At 43.2% G+C, this 20,469-nt stretch overlaps 1 protein-coding gene across 1 annotated transcript in view; it reads right to left on the bottom strand.

Annotated features, from left to right (window-relative positions):
* Window positions 1-20,469, bottom strand: part of PIR (pirin) — a 215,981-nt gene that overhangs the window by 43,218 nt on the left and 152,294 nt on the right. Inside the window, exons 6-7 of the mRNA XM_081564115.1 lie at window positions 6,821-6,904; window positions 4,137-4,343 (exon numbers count right to left, since the gene is read on the bottom strand). Coding sequence (XP_081420241.1) covers window positions 4,137-4,343; window positions 6,821-6,877 — 264 coding nt within the window. The 5' untranslated portion in view covers window positions 6,878-6,904. The remainder of the gene's footprint in view (window positions 1-4,136; window positions 4,344-6,820; window positions 6,905-20,469) is intronic.

Below are 20,469 nucleotides of genomic sequence, written 5' to 3'. Positions count from 1 at the left end.
TGGTCCCCAGACCACAGCATCAGCATCACCTGGGAGCCGGTTAGAAATGGAGATTCTCAGGCGTCACCCAGTTCTGCTGAATCAGAATCTGCATTTTAACAAGAGCCCTGAGAAGCCCAGGTGAATATTAAAACTGGAGAAGCACTGGAATGGTCACTAATTCCATTTTTTAGATATGTAAGTTGTTGGGAAGGGAACTGTTGGTGACTCTCGGTTGGTTATAAGCACATCAGTCTCTTGAAAGGTAGGTTCTCAGCCTCATCTCATGATTTAATTTAAAATTATCTTCCTGATGCAAAACAACCTTCAGTTTGTTTTTATGGTAGATCTAGGATTTTAAAGATCCAATCATTCCTTTGTAAGCAGATACTAAGGCTTCAGGTGTGCAAAACTACTTATGAGACCCAGAAAGAAATGGTCAAGAGCCTTCTGTGTGTACAAGGATTCATGCTGGTGTCTTTTCCTCAGAGCAGGTTAAAGACTTTTCCCAAATCCTAGTAAGTCCTTTTAGCATAGACCACACACAGAAATCTCAGCCAAGCTCCTGCCCAAGTTAACACAAAGTAATCAAAATAATAATAAAACAGCTACCATTCACGTGGTGCTTACAACATGTCTGATGCCGTTTTGACAACTTTGAGTATTAAAACTCACTTTTAAACTTTTCAGTATTAAATTTTTGAGTATTAAAAAATCACTTAATCCTCACAGCAATCATGTGTTACAGATGAGAACAATGGAGCACAGAGAAGTTCAGCGGTTTGCCATTAGCCACACAGCTGGTTCATGGTGGGGATTCTAATCCAGGTCATCTATGTCTCCAGAGTCCATGCCACTAACCATAGCACCACACTGCCTCTCAGAGTCCAGATGAATGCTGCCCCAGCTTTCAAGACTCCTTTATGCAAATGTTCTCATAATAAAGATTGTTCACTTATTTAGGAAAATGTAATTCACTTCAGAGATTTTACTTGACAAAGGGAAAAAGAGAGGCCAGCAGCTACCAAGACATTATTTCACTAAGTTAAAACATTACTTCTGGTCTCTAATTCTTGGTTGGGATTGCAAACCAGGCAGTCTGCTGCTTGGAAGTGCTTTAAAATGTCCTTCTGCCAGTAACTGGAACTAGCTCTGACATTAAAACTGCATTATATTTTCTGTAAACGAGAAGCAGTTGTAAACACTAAGGATTCACGATATTGCTAGCTTTGATTATCCATTAAATCAGTGATCTAACTTCTCTTTTCAGCTGCAGATAGCTCCACTTTTTTGGCAAGAGAAATCTTAAAGACAATTCCTGTCAGGATACATTTAATAGGAGGCTTCCTGTGTGCTGTTTTCAGTCTTGCATGAATTCTATGTTCCTTAACAGCACCTGAATACAGGTGCCAGAGAGCTGGCAAGCCGGCTTTCGGGGATAATAGAAATTCATGTATCTCATTCATATGGAAATTCCATATGGTGAACAGCAGCTATTTACAAGTCTCCTCCTTTCTGATATGTAAAGTAACTGTTACAACCCCCTCTCTAGAGAATAATTCTAACCTCCGGCTTTCTAGATGACTTGTTAGACTTTTGATCCCTATCTCTGCTAAAAAGGGCTATCTGGTAAGAGTATATATATGCCCACAATATGTTGAATAAATGCCTTTGTTCCACCAGAGCAATGGTCACCGTGTCTTTCCTCATTTTCCTCATTCTCTCTCTCTCTCCCTCTCTCCGTTTCAGGCTGTTTCCACGGAGCACAGATGTCCACTGTGTCTACTTATTTGCCCGGGCTTTCAAGACCTCTTCGAGAGGGCGCCCTGAGCCTACGTAGACGGTGCTAGCTCTTTGTCCTAGAGTTGTATTGGCATACTGTGTAAACCAGGGAATACCAGCCTCTTTTCTTCCTTCTTTTCTTATCGGTCGACTCTGTACCCCCAAGTTCCGGTCCATTAAAGGACCACAACAAATTCCAATACATGTGACTGGGCAAACCCTTGTGCTTTGGTTGAAACAGCTAAGTCACCTCAGTCGTGTCCGACTCTGTGCGACCCCATAGATGGCAGCCCAGCAGGCTCCACCATCCCTGGGATTCTCTAGGCAAGAACACTGGAGTGGGTTGCCATTTCCTTCTCCAATGCATGAAGGTGAAAAGTGAAAGTGAAGTCGCTCAGTCATGTCCGACTCTTAGCGACCCCGTGGACTGCAGCCTACCAGGCTCCTCCATCCATGGAATTTTCCAGGCAAGAGTACTGGAGTGGGGTGCCATTGCCTTCTCCGTTGGTTGAAACAGAGAGAGGGAAATCCTTTGATCTTTACCATCGGCTTCAGGATCCCCAGAAGGCCCATCCCTGGAGTCCTGAAAACACAAAATGAAAACTGCCATGGGAAACGGAGTGAGAGGCCTCTCCTCTGCACCAATTCAGCTCTCTTAGAGCCTCCACGGCCTCTGCCTTGTACCTGTAAAGATCTCTCTGTAGAGCTGAAGACAAGGAAATCCTGGATGCACAGTTGAGAAGGGTGCTGCCCAATGCTTGGCAACATATGAATGGGTCACAGAAACACAATGAAGGGCAAATTTTCAACTGCAAAGTGAAGCCTGCCAGGGCACAGACAGCAGTCAGTTATCAGTGTTTAATAGGGAGTGAAGTTTGATATGCTTTTCCTCAATCACTTCTATTTGTACTGGAAACAAGGCAAGGACACAGGACAGGAAAGAACTGCGGTTGCAGTGCCGGAAATATAAAAACCAGTAAGTCCTCACCAATAATCATGACCAACTTGCTAACCACGAGATGCATTCCACTGCCCAGCCACCAACCCTGTGGGTGCACATAAACAAAATTTAAATTTATTTAAATTAGCATTTAAAATAGCTTTGAGGGCTGGTTGCACAGAGAATTGCAAAGTGGGTCCCCATATGTTGATACCACTGAGCAGGTTAACAGACAACCAAATATAGACAACAGGTAGCAAGAGGGGAGCTGGAGGTCTCAGCCCCTCCCAGATACCCATTCCTATCCTTTTTAACCATTTCTGTGCCACCCACCCCAAACTCAATGGCCGTAAAAAACAACTTGGGGAATGGGAGCATGAAAGCCTGGCTCCCTTGCCCGGGGTGTGGCAGACCAGACTGATCCTCCTGAGTCCCCGTCCTCTTTGGGACTCTACCTGAGATGACACCCTTGCTTGGCTACCTTCCCTTTCCTGTCCGGGTTCCTGTTTCTGTTCGCCAAGGGACACTCCCTTTAAAATCACTGCCAGAGGAGTGCTCACCTCTGGGTCTGCCTCTGTGGAACCTCACCTAGGAGACCACATGACCCAGCTCAGTATCTAGGAACCCAGGCTCTCGGGAAGCAGGTATGTGACTAACACAGTCCTGACCATACTCTTTCCGTACCAACATCTGTCCATGAAATTTAGCTGAAATTGATCTTCTTCGATTAAAAGGTGGGACCCAGAAGCGAAATATAAAGTCTCAGTTAAGAAGAATGTATAAGACATAAAGGGGTTCGCAAGAGGAGAAGGGGATGACAGAGGATGAGATGAGTTGGATGGCATCACCAACTCGATGGACATGAGTTTGAGCAAACTCCGGGTGAGGGACAGGGAAGCCTGGCGTGCTGCAATCCCTGGGGTCACAAAGAGCCGGACACAACTGAGCGACTGAACAACAACAATAAGACATAAATGGATTAAATAAATGTTCAAGTCAATTAAAAAAAAAAACCCTTCTATGATGTAGCAATATATGGTCCTTACTAAGTTGAGCACAAATAATTTAAATATATCTTCAGGGAGTAGAGTCAGTTTTGGATTTTGTTTCCGAAACGCACTGTTCTAATCTAAAACTATACTATAAATGAAAGGAAATAGACCCAATCTGCACACATATTAAGATGAATCTAGAAAACTGCTTTTTTACTGAATTTTTTACATGAGCTTGTTTTCCTCTAATTTTCCTAAGAGTTTACACATGGTGAAAAAATTCCAGGTTCCCTCAGAGTGCACTTATTCTGACACCTCTGAAGCAAGTCCATCCCATGAGATGGGAACTGTGAAAAACTCTGTAAGAGTTGCAGCCCCAGAGTGGTCCAGTCTCGTGTCACCACGCACCTCAGCTTTCACAAACACCCCACGGCATGGCTTACCTTGATTCCCAGGTCTTCTCCAGAAATAACAGCAACGGTCACGCCATCTTGACTGGGTTTAGGGATTTCGTTGCTTTTTAGTTCCTGGTACCGAGGCTTCACCATCTTCTGTGAGCTCCTCAAATTAACCCACGGTTGTAGGCCGTGGACTGGCTCTTCTGAGCAAGGCATCTCGGCGTACACAATGCCCTGGCCTGCGGTCATCCACTGCAAACACCAGAGCGACAAGAAGGAAGTGTGACCTGGCCTGTAATGAGCTGGCAGGTGGGACGATTACATCCCAGTAACTAAGCCAGGCACCTTACAAGTGCTGCTTTCCAAGTCCCCAGGCACCATGAGGAATAACAAAATGACAGTGACAACTGCTGGGGCCCTTTCTGGTTTTCCAAACATGTCCTGTACCTCAGAGGGTGAAATCAAAGCATCAGCTCTGGCATTCACAGAAGTGGAAGAACCCCCTCTTTGGCATCTCTGAGTCTCAGGTTGCCCTCTGAGATGGGAAGTTGTAGGCAGAGGGTAAACTGGAGAGGGCTCTCAGGAGATTTATCTTAATCAGTGAGAAAAGCAGGAAGGGGCACAAAGAGAAGCCAATCACCAATGCAGCTACAGTGGAGGCCTCAGCTGATCCAACAGGGAGCTCTGGAAGTGGATGAAACTTTAGAATTGTCCCAGATGGAGGCTCTTCTCTCCTCACATCAACAAACCCTCAAGTGTGGGCCATGCTGCAGGAGGCAGCATCACCTTGGGAGAGGCCCTTCCCTAGGCAGAGGGCTGTGCGCAGGGCAGGATGGAGGATGGGCGCGTGGTACACATGGAGGCCCACAGACTCCACCACACCCCAGACAGCTGACTTGAGTCAGTTGGCTCGACTCTGTTAGCGGAGTCCTCACTACCTGGAGAAAGTTACTGCCTCCACTGCTGTGCAGATTTTGCACGCATTCATTTCCTTCTTAGTTAGTAGGAGATATGAGGAGCCAGCCCCAGATGCCAAGCTTAGGATCTGGGGATGAAGAGCTAGAAAACAACAGGTAGGTCTCCTGTCTGTCTCAGCTTGGCTTCTCCCACAGAAGATCCTGAGACAGGTCTCCAGTGCAGAGAGTTCATCCGGAAAGTGTTGCAGAAAGAAAGGAAGAGCAAGCTAGACAAGGGAGAAAGCCAAAAAGGGGGTTAATGAGCAGGTTACCTCTGTGGGCACCTGAGGCTCAATCCTGCTGGGAGCCATGCCAAGGCACATTAGAACTCCTGCATGGAGGGTGGAAGAACCCACTTCTGGGGTCACAACCAGTCAGAGCTACACTTTATGTTCTGCTCTGGTGAGACGCTACTATTGACTTTTGGGCCATGACTCTTTGCCCTTTTGCTTTTCTGCCTTTCAATCTCAGTTCAGTTCAGTTGCTCAGTCGTGTCCAACTCTTTGTGACCCCATGGAATGCAGCACGCCAGGCTTCCCTGCCCATCACCAACTCCTGGAGCCTACTCAAACTCATGTCCATCGCATCAGTGATGCCATCCAACCATCTCATCCTCTGTCATCTCCTTCTCCTGCCTTCAATCTTTCCCAGCATCAGGGTCTTATCCAATGAGTCAGTTCTTCGCATCAGGTGGCCAAAGTATTGGAGTTTCAGCTTCAGCATCAGTCCTTCCAATGAATATTCAAGACTGATTTCCTTTAGGATTGACTGGTTGGATCTCCTTACAGTCCAAGGGGCTCTCAAGAGTCTTCTCCAACACCACAGTTCAAAAGCCTCAGTTCTTTGGTGCTCAGCTTTCTTTATAGTCCAACTCTCACAATTAATTCCCTGATAGCTCAGTTGGTAAAGAATCTTCCTACAATGCAAGAGACCCCGGTTTGATTCCTGGGTTGGGAAGATCCGCTGGAGAAGGGAAAAAGCTATGCACTCCAGTATTCTGGCCTAGAGAATTCCATGGACTGTATAGTCCATGGGGTCACAAAGAGTTGGACAGGACTGAATGACTTTCACTTTCAATCTCATGTTCACTGAAATGCCACAATTCAAATATTTGCAGCTGTCATCCCACAAAATATGTAAATAATCCCAGAAAGTACCTGATATAGAGTCCAGGCTTATAAAAACTGGCAAAAATGACCCAAGCACTCTCTGGGAATTTTAACTGTAACATGTGTCCTACAGGACTAGGATGGTGGCAGGGTTTGGGTCATATTCTTAAGTGACAATACCTACCCTGCAAATGAACTGGAAGATAGAAAACTGTCTCAAAGACAGCAGAGAGATCTAGAAAGATGAGGACAGAAACTGGAGCAGTGAAGGTGGCAACTGGGACATTGTGAGTGACCGGGACCTGAACAGCTTCAGGAAAGGTTTGGGGGCAGTGCTGAGAGGCCAACCCTGACTTCAATGAGTGGAGGATAGGGTGGAAGAGAAGGAAGCTGAGACAGTGACTTGTGATTACTCTTTTGAGAAACATAAGAAAAAGACTTAGGTGAGAGCTAGAAAATGACTGTGGGAGGGTTAGGGAAGCATGAGAGAGGAACACAAGAGCCCTGCACAAGTTTCCAGGTGGAGTGCAAGGAGCCATAGGAAGGGAGAAGTCCAGGACATAACAGACAGAGCAGGGACGCGAGAAGGTACCAGACATGGGTGGGGTCACCAGCAACAGCCAAAGACTATGGAACCATCAGCCATTCCTTGTCTTGGCCATACCTGCAGGTCTCCTGGGTTCAACTGACCAGCGTGTCCGCAGAAGTCTTTGTGGGCCATGCTGCCCCCTTCCAGGAGGTAAGATACCTTTGTTGGGGGGAACAGAAGAAAAAGTAGGTGTTGGAGAGCTGTGAAGAGTTTTTCACTTTTTCCATTAAAAATGTGTTTAGGAAAACTTGCCAGGTGAGCTCAGGCGATGGACCTCAATTGACAGGGCCCTGCTAGGCCAGGCAACACCTTTGAGAAATTTCAATTGGGAGCCCCTTCCTCCAGGCAGATGCAACCCTGAGCAAGCAGAGCCCCTGGCTGGGTGGGAGGGGCTCCAGAGCTCAAGGTGAAGAGAGGAAGCTCCTACTGAGTCAGCAGGAGCCCTGTTACTGAGACCTTGCTGACAGAGGTGTGTGGGAGGACAGATATCAGACCTCCACACCTTCCTCTACAAGCTGACTGGAGAAATCCAGAGGATCAGGCACACACACTCACAAAATTGTTCAATAAATGCTGGCAAGATATGTCAAATGAGTTCACAGAAATTCAAGTTGACTTATCCAGAGGTGTGTCTGTATTAAATCTAAAAGCGCTGTCCGTGCTGAAATTCTGAATTGTCCGTCAGGGGAGCCATTAGCCACAAGTGGCTAAGTTTAAAGCAATTAAAATTAAACAAAATGTAAGATTCAGGTCCTCAGCTGTACTAGTCACAATTCGGGTTGCACAACAGCCCTGCTAGTGGCCACCACAGTAGGACAGTGCAGATGATAAGGCATTTCCATCTTTATAGAAAGTTTTACTTGATAACACTGATCTTGATAAATAAATCTGGATATCAGCAGCCATCCATGGTAGGTGTTTTGTGTGGAGAGCAAAACCTTCCTAGGAGCCTATGCAATCATGGTATCTCTGGGCAAAATGAGATGGTACCAATTTTAAACTGCACAAGAAAATCAATCTCTTCTTAGTTCATGATTTCACTAAAAGGAAAAAATCAAGCATCTCTAAAATTCTTATTTAAAAAACTACTGTGATTATCCTAACTAACAAAGATGAAAAAGACACCAACTACTTGGAAAGAATTTTAAATTACCCCAAGGACATGGTAACATTTGAAATATATGATTTAATACTAAAAGCTTAAGACATCATGTGTATGTTGAGGTTGGGGCTCTCTCTGTACAACTCTATTTAGATTCAACTTTCCATTTTGCTTATTTTGTACACTTATGAAATTCACCTGTAATGCCAACAAGAAATACCAATGAGCCTCAACAGTTCTGAAAGGTATCCGCCAAACCATGTTTATCTGTAAATCACGCGCAGCTCCCTGCTTCTGGCTTATGGATGACAACTCTGATCATTTGCATTACTGGACGAAGTTTTCATATTATAGCTATGCCAATGCTGCTTTTAAAGTTTAATGTGTTTATCCTTTTAATCTTGGAAGTTTTATTTCAAAATTTTCTTTAACCATTATTTAAACAAACAAAACTGAAAATGTAGTCTGCAATTAAAATCCCAACATCTCTGATTATCTAAGCCAGATCTAATTTTTGCTCAAAGACCCAGTCCACAAAATACAGCAATTTGAACCAGTACTTAAAAACAGATAATACTTTTTACCAACAAATCACAACTCTCTAAAACTACAAAAAGAAACAGAGTAGAAATACTACATTTTAAGAAGAAAAACAAAAAAAAATATGCCCAAGAGGTAAGAGAAGAAAAATATTTATAAATGTCTCAGCATATACATCAGACACCACTATTTTACACAAAAATTATTTCCACCTCCATACAAGAACCCATTATACATATCTACGCCAGGTTTTGTTTTTTTTGTAGTCTATGTTTTTGCTTTATCCTAAGGCATAAAAGTAGACCTAATCTTCAACAGTACATAAACCGAGAACTTCCAGATGTTCAAGCTGGATTTAGAAAAGGCAGAGGAATCAAGAGATCAAATTGCTAACATCTGTTGGATCATAAAAAAAAAAGCAAGAGAATTCTTTTTGCTTCTGCTTCACTGACTATGCTAAAACCTTTGACTATGTGGATCACAACAAACTGTGGAAAATTCTTCAAGAGATAGGAATACCAGACCACCTGACCTGCCTCCTGAGAAATCTGTATGCACATCAAGAAGCAACAGTCAGAACCAGACATGGAACAACGGACTGGTTTCAAGTTGGGAAAGGAGTATGTCAAGGCTGTATATTGTCACCTTGCTTATTTAACTTATACACAGAGTACATCATGTGAGATGTTGGGCTAGATGAAGCACAAGCTGGAATCAAGATTGCTGGGAGAAATATCAATAACCTCAGATATGCAGATGACACCACCCTTATGGCAGAAAGCAAAGAGGAACTAAAGAGCCTCATGATGAAAGTGAAAGAGGAGAGTGAAAAAGTTGGCTTAAAACTCAACATTCAAAAAATGAAGATCATTGGGGTACACGCGTCTCTTTCAATTCTGGTTTCCTCGGTGTATATGCCCCAATGTTCATCGCAGCACTGTTTACAATAGCCAGGACATGGATGCAACCTAGATGTCCATCAGCAGACGAATGGATAAGGAAGCTGTGGTACATATACACAATGGAATATTACTCAGCCATTAAAAAAAATACATTTGAACCGGTTCTACTGAGATGGATGAAACTGGAGCCCATTATACAGAGTGAAGTAAGCCAGGAAGAAAAACAACAATACAGTATACTAATGCATATATATGGAATCTGAAAGATGGTAACGATAACCCTATATGCGGGACAGAATGAGAGACACAGATGCATGGAACAATTTTATGGACTCTGAGGGAGAAGGTGAGGGTGGGACGTTCTGGGAGAATGGCATTGAGACATGTGTATTGTCATATGTGAAACAGAGCACCATTCCATGTTCGATGCATGTGACAAGGGCTCGGGGCCGGGGCAGTGGGATGATCCAGAGGGATGGGAGGGGGAGGGAGGTGGGTGGGGGGTTCGGGAAGGGGAACACATGTAAACCCATGGCTGATTCTTGTCAATGTATGGCAAAAACTATTACAATATTGTAAAGTAATTAGCCCCCAAGTAAAATAAATAAATTTATAAAAAAAAAAAAAAAAATGAAGATCATGGCATCTGGCCCCATCACTTCATGGCAGATAAATGGGGAAACAATGGAAACAGTGACAGACTTTATTTTCTTGGGCTCCAAAATTACTGCAGATGGTGACTGCAGCCATGAAATTAAAAGACACTTGCTCCTTGAAAGGAAAGTTATGACCAACCTAGACAGCATATTAAAAAGCAGAGACAATACTTTGCCAATAAAGTTCCATAGAGTCAAAGCTGTGGTTTTTCCAGTAGTCATGTATGGGTGTGAGAGCTGGGCCATAAAGAAGGCTGAGTGCCGAAGAGTTAATGCTTTTGAACTGTGGTGTTGGAGAAGACTCTTGAGTCCCTTGGACTGCAAGGAGACCCAGCCAGTCCATCCTAAAGGAGATCAGTCCTGGGTGTTCATTGGAAGGATTTACTGTGAGGAGCACAGGAAGGATTTAGCTCACATTTGGGTGCCAGGTAAAGCCTCTTAGAGTAAGTGAAGCCGAAGTAGGGATGGGAGTAAGCCAGACAAAAAAGATGACAGTGAAGGTGGGCCAGGAGTGTGTTCCAGGCATACGTGAAGATCAAGAAGTAAGGGAGATCATCTCGTTCAAGGAACAGGAATGGCAAGAGATAAGCCTAGAGAGACAAGAAGGGGCCACAAAATAAAACCAAGTACAGCACTTAATGCATGTTTAGTTCAGCCACGATCTTGGCCTCCTTTATCATGCAATCCCTGCTCCATCAGCAGGACAGGACCTTCCACAAAGTGTTAGGGGAAACCTCCACTGCCCTTTGTAAGGTATCTCCTTCCCCACGGAGGGTATTCCATTAATATTCAATTCAGTTCAGTCACTCAGTCGCTCAGTGGTGTCCGACTCTTTGCGACCCCATGGACTTAACACTCCTCAATTCTTGCTGCAGCTCGCCCATCCCTCCATGGTTGGAAGGGAACAGCTTTATCTGATTGGTCGACTTAAAAGAAACTGTTCTCCTATACTGAACCCTGCCTCTCCCCTCCCTCTTTGGGAATCAGCCTGCCTCTTTCGCTCTTCGCCTCTATGAGAAGGGCCAGCTCCAGCACATCCAGTGAGATCGGAACAGTTTGCCTCAGTTTCAGGTGTGGTATTCGGAAGCCCAGCTTCCTGCAGGCATAAGCCTCACTTGACAGGATCATCTTTATTGGAAATAAAGGTCTTTTTTTGTCTGCTATCTTTCTTACTCTTTCATCTGAAATGCTTCAGAATCCAGGCTGGGAAAACAGGCCATTATTTATTCTGTCTCTTCATACCCCCAATTAAGGGCAATTTAAGACCTGCTACTGTCATGCTGTTGAAATCTTACACTGCAGCCTTATAATAAACCCAGCTCTTCTGGAGTAAATTTTATTGAGTGCTGGATCTTGAAAACAAGTATTTGTAGAGCACTTACTACAGTGAAAATCGAGCTGGGTGACATGAGGACTCTTCATGTGTCATCCTGAAGAACAATGTTATTGGGGTATATACTGTGTACAGGACTGCCTTGGCAGTGACCTTTATCTCAGCAGGTGACAGGCAGATGGCTACAGAAACTAGAGGATCTAGACTGTGGTGGTTAATTTTATGTTGTCAACTTGACTGGCCTAAGGGATGCTCAGATAGTAGGTAAAACATTATGTCCAGGAGTGTCTGTGAAGTTGCTTCTGGATGAGATTAGCCTTTGACTCAGCAGACTGAAGATATATGATCCACCATCACCAGTGTGGGTGGGTACATCCAATGCTTTGAGGGCTCAAACAGAAAAAGGTGGAGGGAGGGTGAATTCATGCTCTCTTATTCAGCTGAGATGCTTATCTTCTCCTGCCCTCAGACATCAAAACTCCAGGTTCTCAGTCTTTGAATTCCGGGAGTTATGTCAGCAGTCAGTCCCTTGGACCAGGGCCAGCTTGTAGATGGCAAACTGTGAGATTTGCCCACATTCCTTAATCATGTGAGCCAATTCCTATAATAAATCTCCTCTTACATGATCTTTGTGTATCCAATTGGTTCTATTTCTCTGGAGAACTCTGATTAGATTTTAAGTCTAAAACCCCTGCTTGGGAACTTGCGATCATAATGGCAACAATGCAACACTGACACAGGAATAAAGGAGACTCATCTGTAGGAGAAATTAACATATAATCATAGCAATTTCAAATCAGGGGGCCAAGGGATGCATTTTCCAATAAATCGTATTGTTGGAACAAGAGACTGACTATATGAAATGTCAACTAAAAAATATTCACAAGGTAAAAGTTGAGAGTTATGTTTTATTTGGCAGACATTTTTAGGACTTCCAGCCTGGGAAGCAGCATCTCAAGGAACCCTGAGAGAACTGCTCTGAGGCAGCAAAGGGGGAGCTAGTTATAGGAGCCGTGCAACAAAGGGCAGGTAGTAGGAACAAAAGATAACCGTTAATCAAAGAAAACTAGATATCTTAAGTTAACGAATTTAGTGCTTTTCTGTGTATGGGAAGATGCAAGAGTCTAAGCTCACTGAAATCATTCCTTTGATATGCACCTCAGCTATTTGGGGCCAGTAGCCTAGGTTTTCGTATCCTGAGTGTCCTCAGGGCTCACCATAGGGAATGGCTGCAGTCTGATGGCTGCTGGTGGTGGTAGTGGTTTAGTCACTAAGTTGTGTCTGACTCTTGCGATTGCATGGACTATAGCCCGTCAGACTCCTCTGTCCATGGGATTTCACAAGCAAGAATACTGGAGCGAGTTGTCATTTCCTACTCCAGTCAGTCTTCCCGATCCAGGGATCCAACATGCATCTCCTGCATTGGCAGGTGGGTTCTTTACCACTGAGCCACCTGGGAAGCCCCCTGATGGCTGCTAGATGGCATATATTCTTTACTTCCTGAGTTTCCTCAGGGCTCACCAGCTCACCAGCAGAGATAGCCACAATCCTGATGATTGTGATATCCTTTGTTTACGGATAGCAGTATTTTATTTCTCAGCAAAAAGAGACTAAGCCCCCACTATATACAGAAAGGGATTCCCTGATAGCTCAGTTGGTAAAGAATCTACCTGCAATGCAGGAGACCCCAGTTCGATTCCTGGATTGGGAAGATCTGCTGGAGAAGGGATAGGCTACCCACTCCAGTATTCTTGGGCTTCCCTTGTGGCTCAGCTGGTAAAGAATCCACCTGCAATACGGCAGACCTGGGTTTGATCCCTGGGTTGGGAAGATCCCTTGGAGAAGGGAACGGCTACCCACTCCAGTACAGAAATGTGTTCCAAATGGATTAAGAATTTAAAAACTATACTTCAAAGATTTTAATCTAAGGAGACAACAAGAATACAAAATGTCTGCACACATCTATCTTGCAATGTTTATTATGGTAGCAAAAACCCAGCAACAATCTGGATGATGGGTTAACAGGGTTCTTGTTGTTCAGTCGCTAAGTCATGTCTGACTCTTCACCACACCACAGACTGCAGCATACCAGACATCCCTGTCCTTCACCATCTCCCAGAGTTTGCACAAACTCATGTCCAGTTGAGTCGATGATGCCATACAACCATCTGATCCTCTGTCACCCACTTCTCCTCCTGCCTTCAATCTTTCCCAGCATCAGGGTGTTTTCCAATGAGTTGGCTCTTTGCATCAGGAGGCCAAAGCATTGAAGCTTCAGCTTCAGCATCAGTCCTTCCAATGAATATTCAGGGTTGGTTTCCTTTAAGATTGACTGGTTTGATCTCTCTGTTGTCCAAGGGACTATCAAGAGTCTTCTCCAGCACCACAACTTGAAAGCATCAATTCTTTGGTGCTCAGCCTTCTTTATGGGCAACTCTCACATACATATATGACTACTGGAAAAACCACAGCTTTGACTACATGAATTTTTGTCGGCAAAGTAATGTCTCTGCTTTTTAATATGCTGTCTAGGTGTGTCAGTTTTTCATCCAAGAAGTAAGCGTCTTTTAAATTTCATGACTGCAGTCACTCTCAGCAGTTATTTTGGAACCCAAGAAAATAAAATCTGTCCCTGTTTCCACTTTTTCCCCATCTATTTGCCATGAAGTGATAAGACCGGATGCCATGATCTTAGTTTTTTGAATGTTGAGTTTTAAGCCAGCCTTTTCACTCTCCTCTTTCACTCTCATCAAGAGGCTCTTTAGTTCCTCTCCACTTTCTGTCATTAGAGTGGTATCATTGGCATATCTGAGGTGGTTGATATTCCTCTCGGATAAATGATGGTACAGCCATACAAAAGAATATTATTATGCAACTGTTAAAAAGTAATACAGATCTTTATTCACCGTCACAGACAAATGAAATATTATTTAATCAGAAAAGCAGGCTACAGAACAGCAATTATAGTTAAAGGGATCAAATGCAAAGATGCACTGAAATGGGTTTATTTAAATAAAACTATACCAAGTCATGCTGTGTATGCCTGTAAGTGCCCAGGTGTACATGCGCCAAAATGTGATTAAATGTCATCTCCAAAGGGTGGAATTGCAGGTATATTTTATTATCTGCTTTCTTTTCTGATAGTCTGAGTTTTCTGCAATGAGTACTTTTTTACAATGGAAAACATTTTTATTTGGAGGAAAGAAAAAGGTGCTGCCACTAATCAGTGAATGAAAGTAATGATATGCTTTATTCTACATAGATGCTGTTGAATACTGGTTCCCTGTGTAGGTGACCTGGGGCTGGACAGGAAGGCAGTAAGACACAAAGCAAAACACTAAGAATCAGAAGAATAACTCCCTGTTAGCTGTGAGAACAACACAGGTAGCTCTGACTTTAATATGTTACTAGGTGGAAAAGATCTGGAATTATTAGAGAGGGTACTCATATCAAAATAAGAATTAGACACTTAGGACTCCATACAAGCTTAAAAATTTCAGAGGACAAATAAAAAGCTTCCAAATTTCAAACATCCACCCCAACTACATGGTGTGGTGTCTAGAATTGCTTTCCTTTTCCTGTTATGCATGCATTTTTAATTAAAATAACTGCATAATAAAGGCAATTTTCATTCTGCTTGCACTGAAGCTCCCCTTTGGGTTCTCAAAGGAGTCTCTTTCAAATCATGTTCTTTCTATCCTGCAAGATTTTTTAATTATCCAAATCTAGGGGCTTTGAAGTTGTTAAGCATCTAAAAATATGTCAGGCAACTTTCAAAAGTAAATTGTGGGAAGCATGACTCATTTAAAGATGAAAATTTACATGGATATCTAAAGAGTTTTTTTGTTTGTTTTCCAAATTTTATTTTAGAGAGCAATTCCAACACTGTTTCTAAAAGAATGAAAAGACCGTTATCTCCCCATTTTCTTTACTTTTGTGGTGTGAGTGTGAAAGTCACTCAGTCATGTCCGATTCTTTGTGACCCCATGGACTATACAGTCCATGGAATTCTCCAGGTCAAAACACTGGAGTGGGTAGCCTTTCCCTTCTCCAGGGGATCTTCCCAACTCAGGGATCAAACCAAGGTCTCCCACATTGCAGGCAGATTCTTTACCAGCTGAGCCACTAGGGAAACGTATCCTCTTTTCTCTGGCAATACCAAAGTAAACAGCATTTCGCCTATCCTAAATACTGTAAAATCAGAGAAGTCTAGCCAATGACACTTTACTGAGTCCATAATGCCTACCTTTCACTACTTAAAGCAAAAAACAAACCGAGGAAACTTTATTTACTATCTTTTATTTATTTACTTTTGCTAAGTGCTGTAACTGCTACACTAGATGATAAAGTAATGTCTGTGGAAGATTTAAAAAAAAAGCTCAGGCAGTACTTTGAGAATTGACACAATCCAGATGATTTTTTAGGACATTACATAATCGTGAACACCTGGAGAATTGCCGTGGGTGGTTGACAGAATTGGGAGTGTTATGTTTAAACACAAGAATTGTGTATGTCTAATTAAGAAAGAAATCTGTAATTTGAAACAGGTGTTTTCTTAAAGGACTTGAGGTGCATCCTGGTCCTGCTGCGTCCTTTCCTCCTTCTGATCCTAAACTTTCTATGGGTCTTTACTAAATATTTATGCTTCCTTGTCATTTCTTATTTGTTTGTGTGTTTGTATTTGCAAAGGGAAAGACAAAAAGCCCACAACAGTAATGAAAGAAAAGTGTCACCTGCAATATGAAGCTTAGAGAAGGTGCACCTCAAGGAGTTATAAATTAATTCTGAAGAATTACAGCACCAAATAGTTTGCTATTTCTTTCTGGCTAGTATTTAGGAAGGAGAGTATCATGACTTCATTTACTGCTACAGATGCAAAATGTATTCTTTAAAAGAAAAAGTTTATATTCTAGATTAAACTCTGTTTCAATTTCCATTTGCCCTAAAATGGTGCTTTTATATTCCCTACTGGTAGCTGAGTAGGAAAAAGAGAAAAACAAAACAAAAACATGGGTTAAGGTCATGGCTGATGAGAGAGGCCAGCAAGGAACATCTTGCGTAACTGAGGCGGCTAACTGATTTTCAAGGACAGAAACAGAATGTCTGAATCCATACAATTCAGGAACTTAGTTATTTTACAAAAATGTTTTAATTTCTTGAGCAATCACTGAGAAACCTGGAAATCGCACACCACCCCCTAGTTGGCTCATCCAGTCCCAACCTCACAAAAACACCTTCACAAGTGCCAAAAGGTCGTTCCACAAAAGAGGAGAAGCTGAACGACATTGTTTAGGTATTCAGCCAAGGGGTGAACCCAAACCTTTAAAAGCTCTGCTGGGTCCTGCCTTGAAATTTCCTGCTACAACCCCAGAGGCACCAGTGCTTCTGGGATCCCGCCAACACTGCCCCCTGCTGGCACGGCCCTGCCTCAAGAACCGCTCAGGTACTGAGACCCTGGGCGGAATCTAGGCTTTGTTAATTATTCACTAGGTGTGAGATGTGGGGTGAAATCCTTAACTTCTCCGAGGCTTGGTTTCTTCGTTTACAACAGAGACCTAGGCCATGAGCTCACCAAGTGTGGTGAGGACTAACCCAGGTGATGTGTGCAAAGCACACAAGTGTTCAGGAAGTTCTAGAATCAACACATTTGTCACATTTCCTTGAGCCAAGATCCCGTTCGTTGACTCCTCTCTCGACCTCCCAGGAATGTATTTCCCTCAATATCCTCACTTCGTTCAGGCCTCCATTTAAATGTCACTCCCTAAGAGAGGCCACCCCCCAACCAGCCAATCTAACTGGTCAATCTAGTCTCAATCCTTCTCTTCTGATCATTTCTTCTTCCTAGCTTTTCCATGAACGGCACTATATAATTAACATATAATAATTATACATTACATAATCATTTGATTATTCATTCATTGTCTGTCTTCCCTAAGAAAATGCCACCTCCTGAAGGTTAGAACATATAGCTGACACTGAAGATTTGTGGAAGGAAGGAGGGGGGCAGCATCTTGTATTTTGGCATTCACAAAGCATATGATCCTGCAAATACATTACCTACATGTTACTAATGAAAACACTGTGGCTTAGTGTGATTAAGGTTACACGATTAATAGTAGCAGAGCAAGGATTTAACATTTTATCTCTCTGAGAATAAAACCATTTCACTCTCCCACGGTGTCCCACAAATGCTGGCGTCATCTCGGCACTAACGGAGGTGTTGAGAGCATCGTGCCTGCCTTGGAGGAGAGCTGACGGGAGCTGCTAGAGTAGCCAGTGCTCCCACAACTGACCTGAGAGCAATTTTCCTTTTCTATTTTTCTGTTGCTCCCATTTGTAAGTCTCCCAAATCCACTAATTTTCCTTTCACTCTGAATAAAATTTCAGACATGCACGTCGAGGTTCTATGATGATCGCATTCCCAAATCTACTCAGGTTGAACTGCAAACTCTCTGAGAATCTTCCAGCTGCTTTGGGGAGCCCAGATTCAGAAACACCTTTCCTCTTCAAACCCCACTTAACCCTCTGGGGGAATCTCTTCAGACAAAGTACCCTAGGCTCCCCATGCCATCATCTTACCAACCTCTTAATTGCTGTCACCTCCATTCTGTAAAACTGTAGTCAAGGCATTCACATCCACTGTTTCATCTCCCATGTTATACTGAAAGGGGCTCATGGGAACAGTGTGCCAGCTTCTAGGATGACCCTAGTTTCCCACATATAAAAAAGCATGGTGTCTGCACCCAGCCGGAAGGTAAAGTGGGTGGTTCAAAGCATTGTTGCTTAACAGTGCCCTCTGCTGATCCTTGTGATGTGCGCTGTTTTTCTAAAATCAGTTCTCACCAAACCAGAGGTGTGTTGTGAAAAGATCCACTGCTAACTAACACTGTCTTCTAGCCTGAACACATTGTCTCTACTCAAAGATCACATGTCCACATAGCAGCCTGCCCTCTGGTCATTAAGGGAGGGGAGGCGTTGTGGGGTAGAAGGGAGTTTTTCTGCCCAGCAGCCTCTAGTTAAAAGTTGTCAAGGCTGACACCGAAGAAAGAAGGGCCTCAAAACACTCCTCCACACACATGGTCCTAGGCAGGGCTAGGTGCACAGGGCTCTTACAGAGACAGATTTAAGGGAATCCTGTCAATTTCCCTCTTGTTTTAATATTTTGTTAAAATTTCATCATAATATTTAATTAAGCATCTGACACTTTTTGATGGGTGATTTCTTATTATTCCAGATTCAATTCATTGTAAGGATTTCATTTCTGAAACTCCCTGTGAATGTGTTAATTGCACTTGATGCTACTGGGCCACAGTTCTCACGATTTTGGCCTTCAAGAAGCAATAAAACATTTTATAATAAGGGGGTCTGATAGAGGGATTTTGTCTTTCTTTTGTCTTTTTAAATAAATTTTTAATTTTGAAATATTTTTAAATCTCTTTCTCTTTTTATTTCATTGCAGCCTGCAGAAGAGAAAATGTCATCAGTTCAGTTCAGTTCAGTCGCTCAGTCGTATCCGACTCTCTGCGACCCCATGAATTGCAGCATGCAAGGCCTCCCTGTCCATCACCAACTCCCGGAGTCTACCCAAACCCATGTTCATCGAGTCGGTGATGCCATCCAACCATCTCATCCTCTGTCGTCCCCTTCTCCTCCCGCCCCCAATCCTACCCAGCATTAGGGTCTTTTCCAATGAGTCAACCCTTCGCATGAGGTGCCCAAAGTATTGGAGCTTCAGCTTCAACATCAGACTCTCCAATGAACACCCAGGATTGATCTCTTTTAGGATGGATTGATTGGATCTCCTTGCACTCCAAGGGACTCTCAAGAGACTTCTCCAACACCACAGTTCAAAAGCATCAATTCTGCAGCGCTCAGCTTTCATCACCGTCCAACTCTCACATCCATACATGACCACTGGAAAAACCATAGCCTTGACTAGACGGACTTTTGTTGGCAAAGTAATGTCTCTGCTTTTAAACATGCTATCTAAGTTGGCCATAACCTTCCTTCCAAGGAGTAAGCGTCTTTTAATTTCATGGCTGCAGTCACCATCAGCAGTGATTCTGGAGCCCAAAAAAGTAAAGTCTGACACTGTTTCCACTGTTTGCCCATCTATTTCCCATGGAGTGATGGGACCAGATGCCATGATCTTAGTTTTCTGAACGTTGAGCTTTAAGCCAACTTTTTCACTCTCCTCCTTCACCTTCATCAAGAGGCTTTTTAGTTCTTCACTTTCTGCCATAAGGGTGGTGTCATCCGCATATCTGAGGTTATTGATATTTCTCCCGGCAATCTTGATTCCAGCTTGTGTTTCTTCCAGCACAGCGTTTCTCATGATGTACTCTGCATATAAGTTAAATAAGCAGGGTGACAATATACAGCCTTGACGTACTCCTTTTCCTATTTGGAACCAGTCTGTTGTTCCATGTCCAGTTCTAACTGTTGCTTCCTGACCTGCATACAGGTTTCTCAAGAGACAGGTCAGATGGTCTGGTATTCCCATCTCTTTCAGAATTTTCCACAGTTTATTGTGATCCACACAGTCAAAGGCTTTGGCATAGTCAATAAAGCAGAAATAGATGTTTTTCTGGAACTCTCTTGCTTTTTTGATGATCCAGCGGATATTGGCAATTTGATCTCTGGTTCCTCTGCCTTTTCTAAAACCAGCTTGAACATCTGGAAGTTCACAGTTCACGTATTGCTGAAGCCTGGCTTGGAGAATTTTGAGCATTACTTTACTAGCATGTGAGATGAGTGCAATTGTGAGGTAGTTTGAGCATTCTTTGGCATTGCCTTTCTTTGACATTGGAACGAAGACTGACCTCTTCCAGTCCTGTGGCCACTGCTGAGTTTTCCAGATTTGCTGGCATATCAAATGCAGCATTTTAACAGCATCACCTTTGAGGATTTGAAATAGCTCAACTGGAATTCCATCACCTCCACTAGCTTTGTTCTTAGTGATGCTTTCTAAGGCCCACTTGACTTCACATTCCAGGATGTCTGGCTCTAGGTGAGTGATCACACCATCGTGATTATCTGGGTCCTGAAGATCTTTTTTGTACAGTTCTTCTGTGTATTCTTGCCACCTCTTCTTAATATCTTCTGCTTCTGTTAGGTCCATACCATTTCTGTCCTTTATCGAGCCCATCTTTGCATGAAATGTTTCTTTGGTATCTCTAATTTTCTTGAAG

Source organism: Giraffa tippelskirchi, chromosome X (genome assembly GCF_054371585.1).
Source record: "Giraffa tippelskirchi isolate mGirTip1 chromosome X, T2T-mGirTip1v1.2.pri, whole genome shotgun sequence".
Lineage (NCBI taxonomy): Eukaryota > Metazoa > Chordata > Mammalia > Artiodactyla > Giraffidae > Giraffa > Giraffa tippelskirchi.
This window is presented reverse-complemented; position numbering and strand designations above follow the sequence as displayed.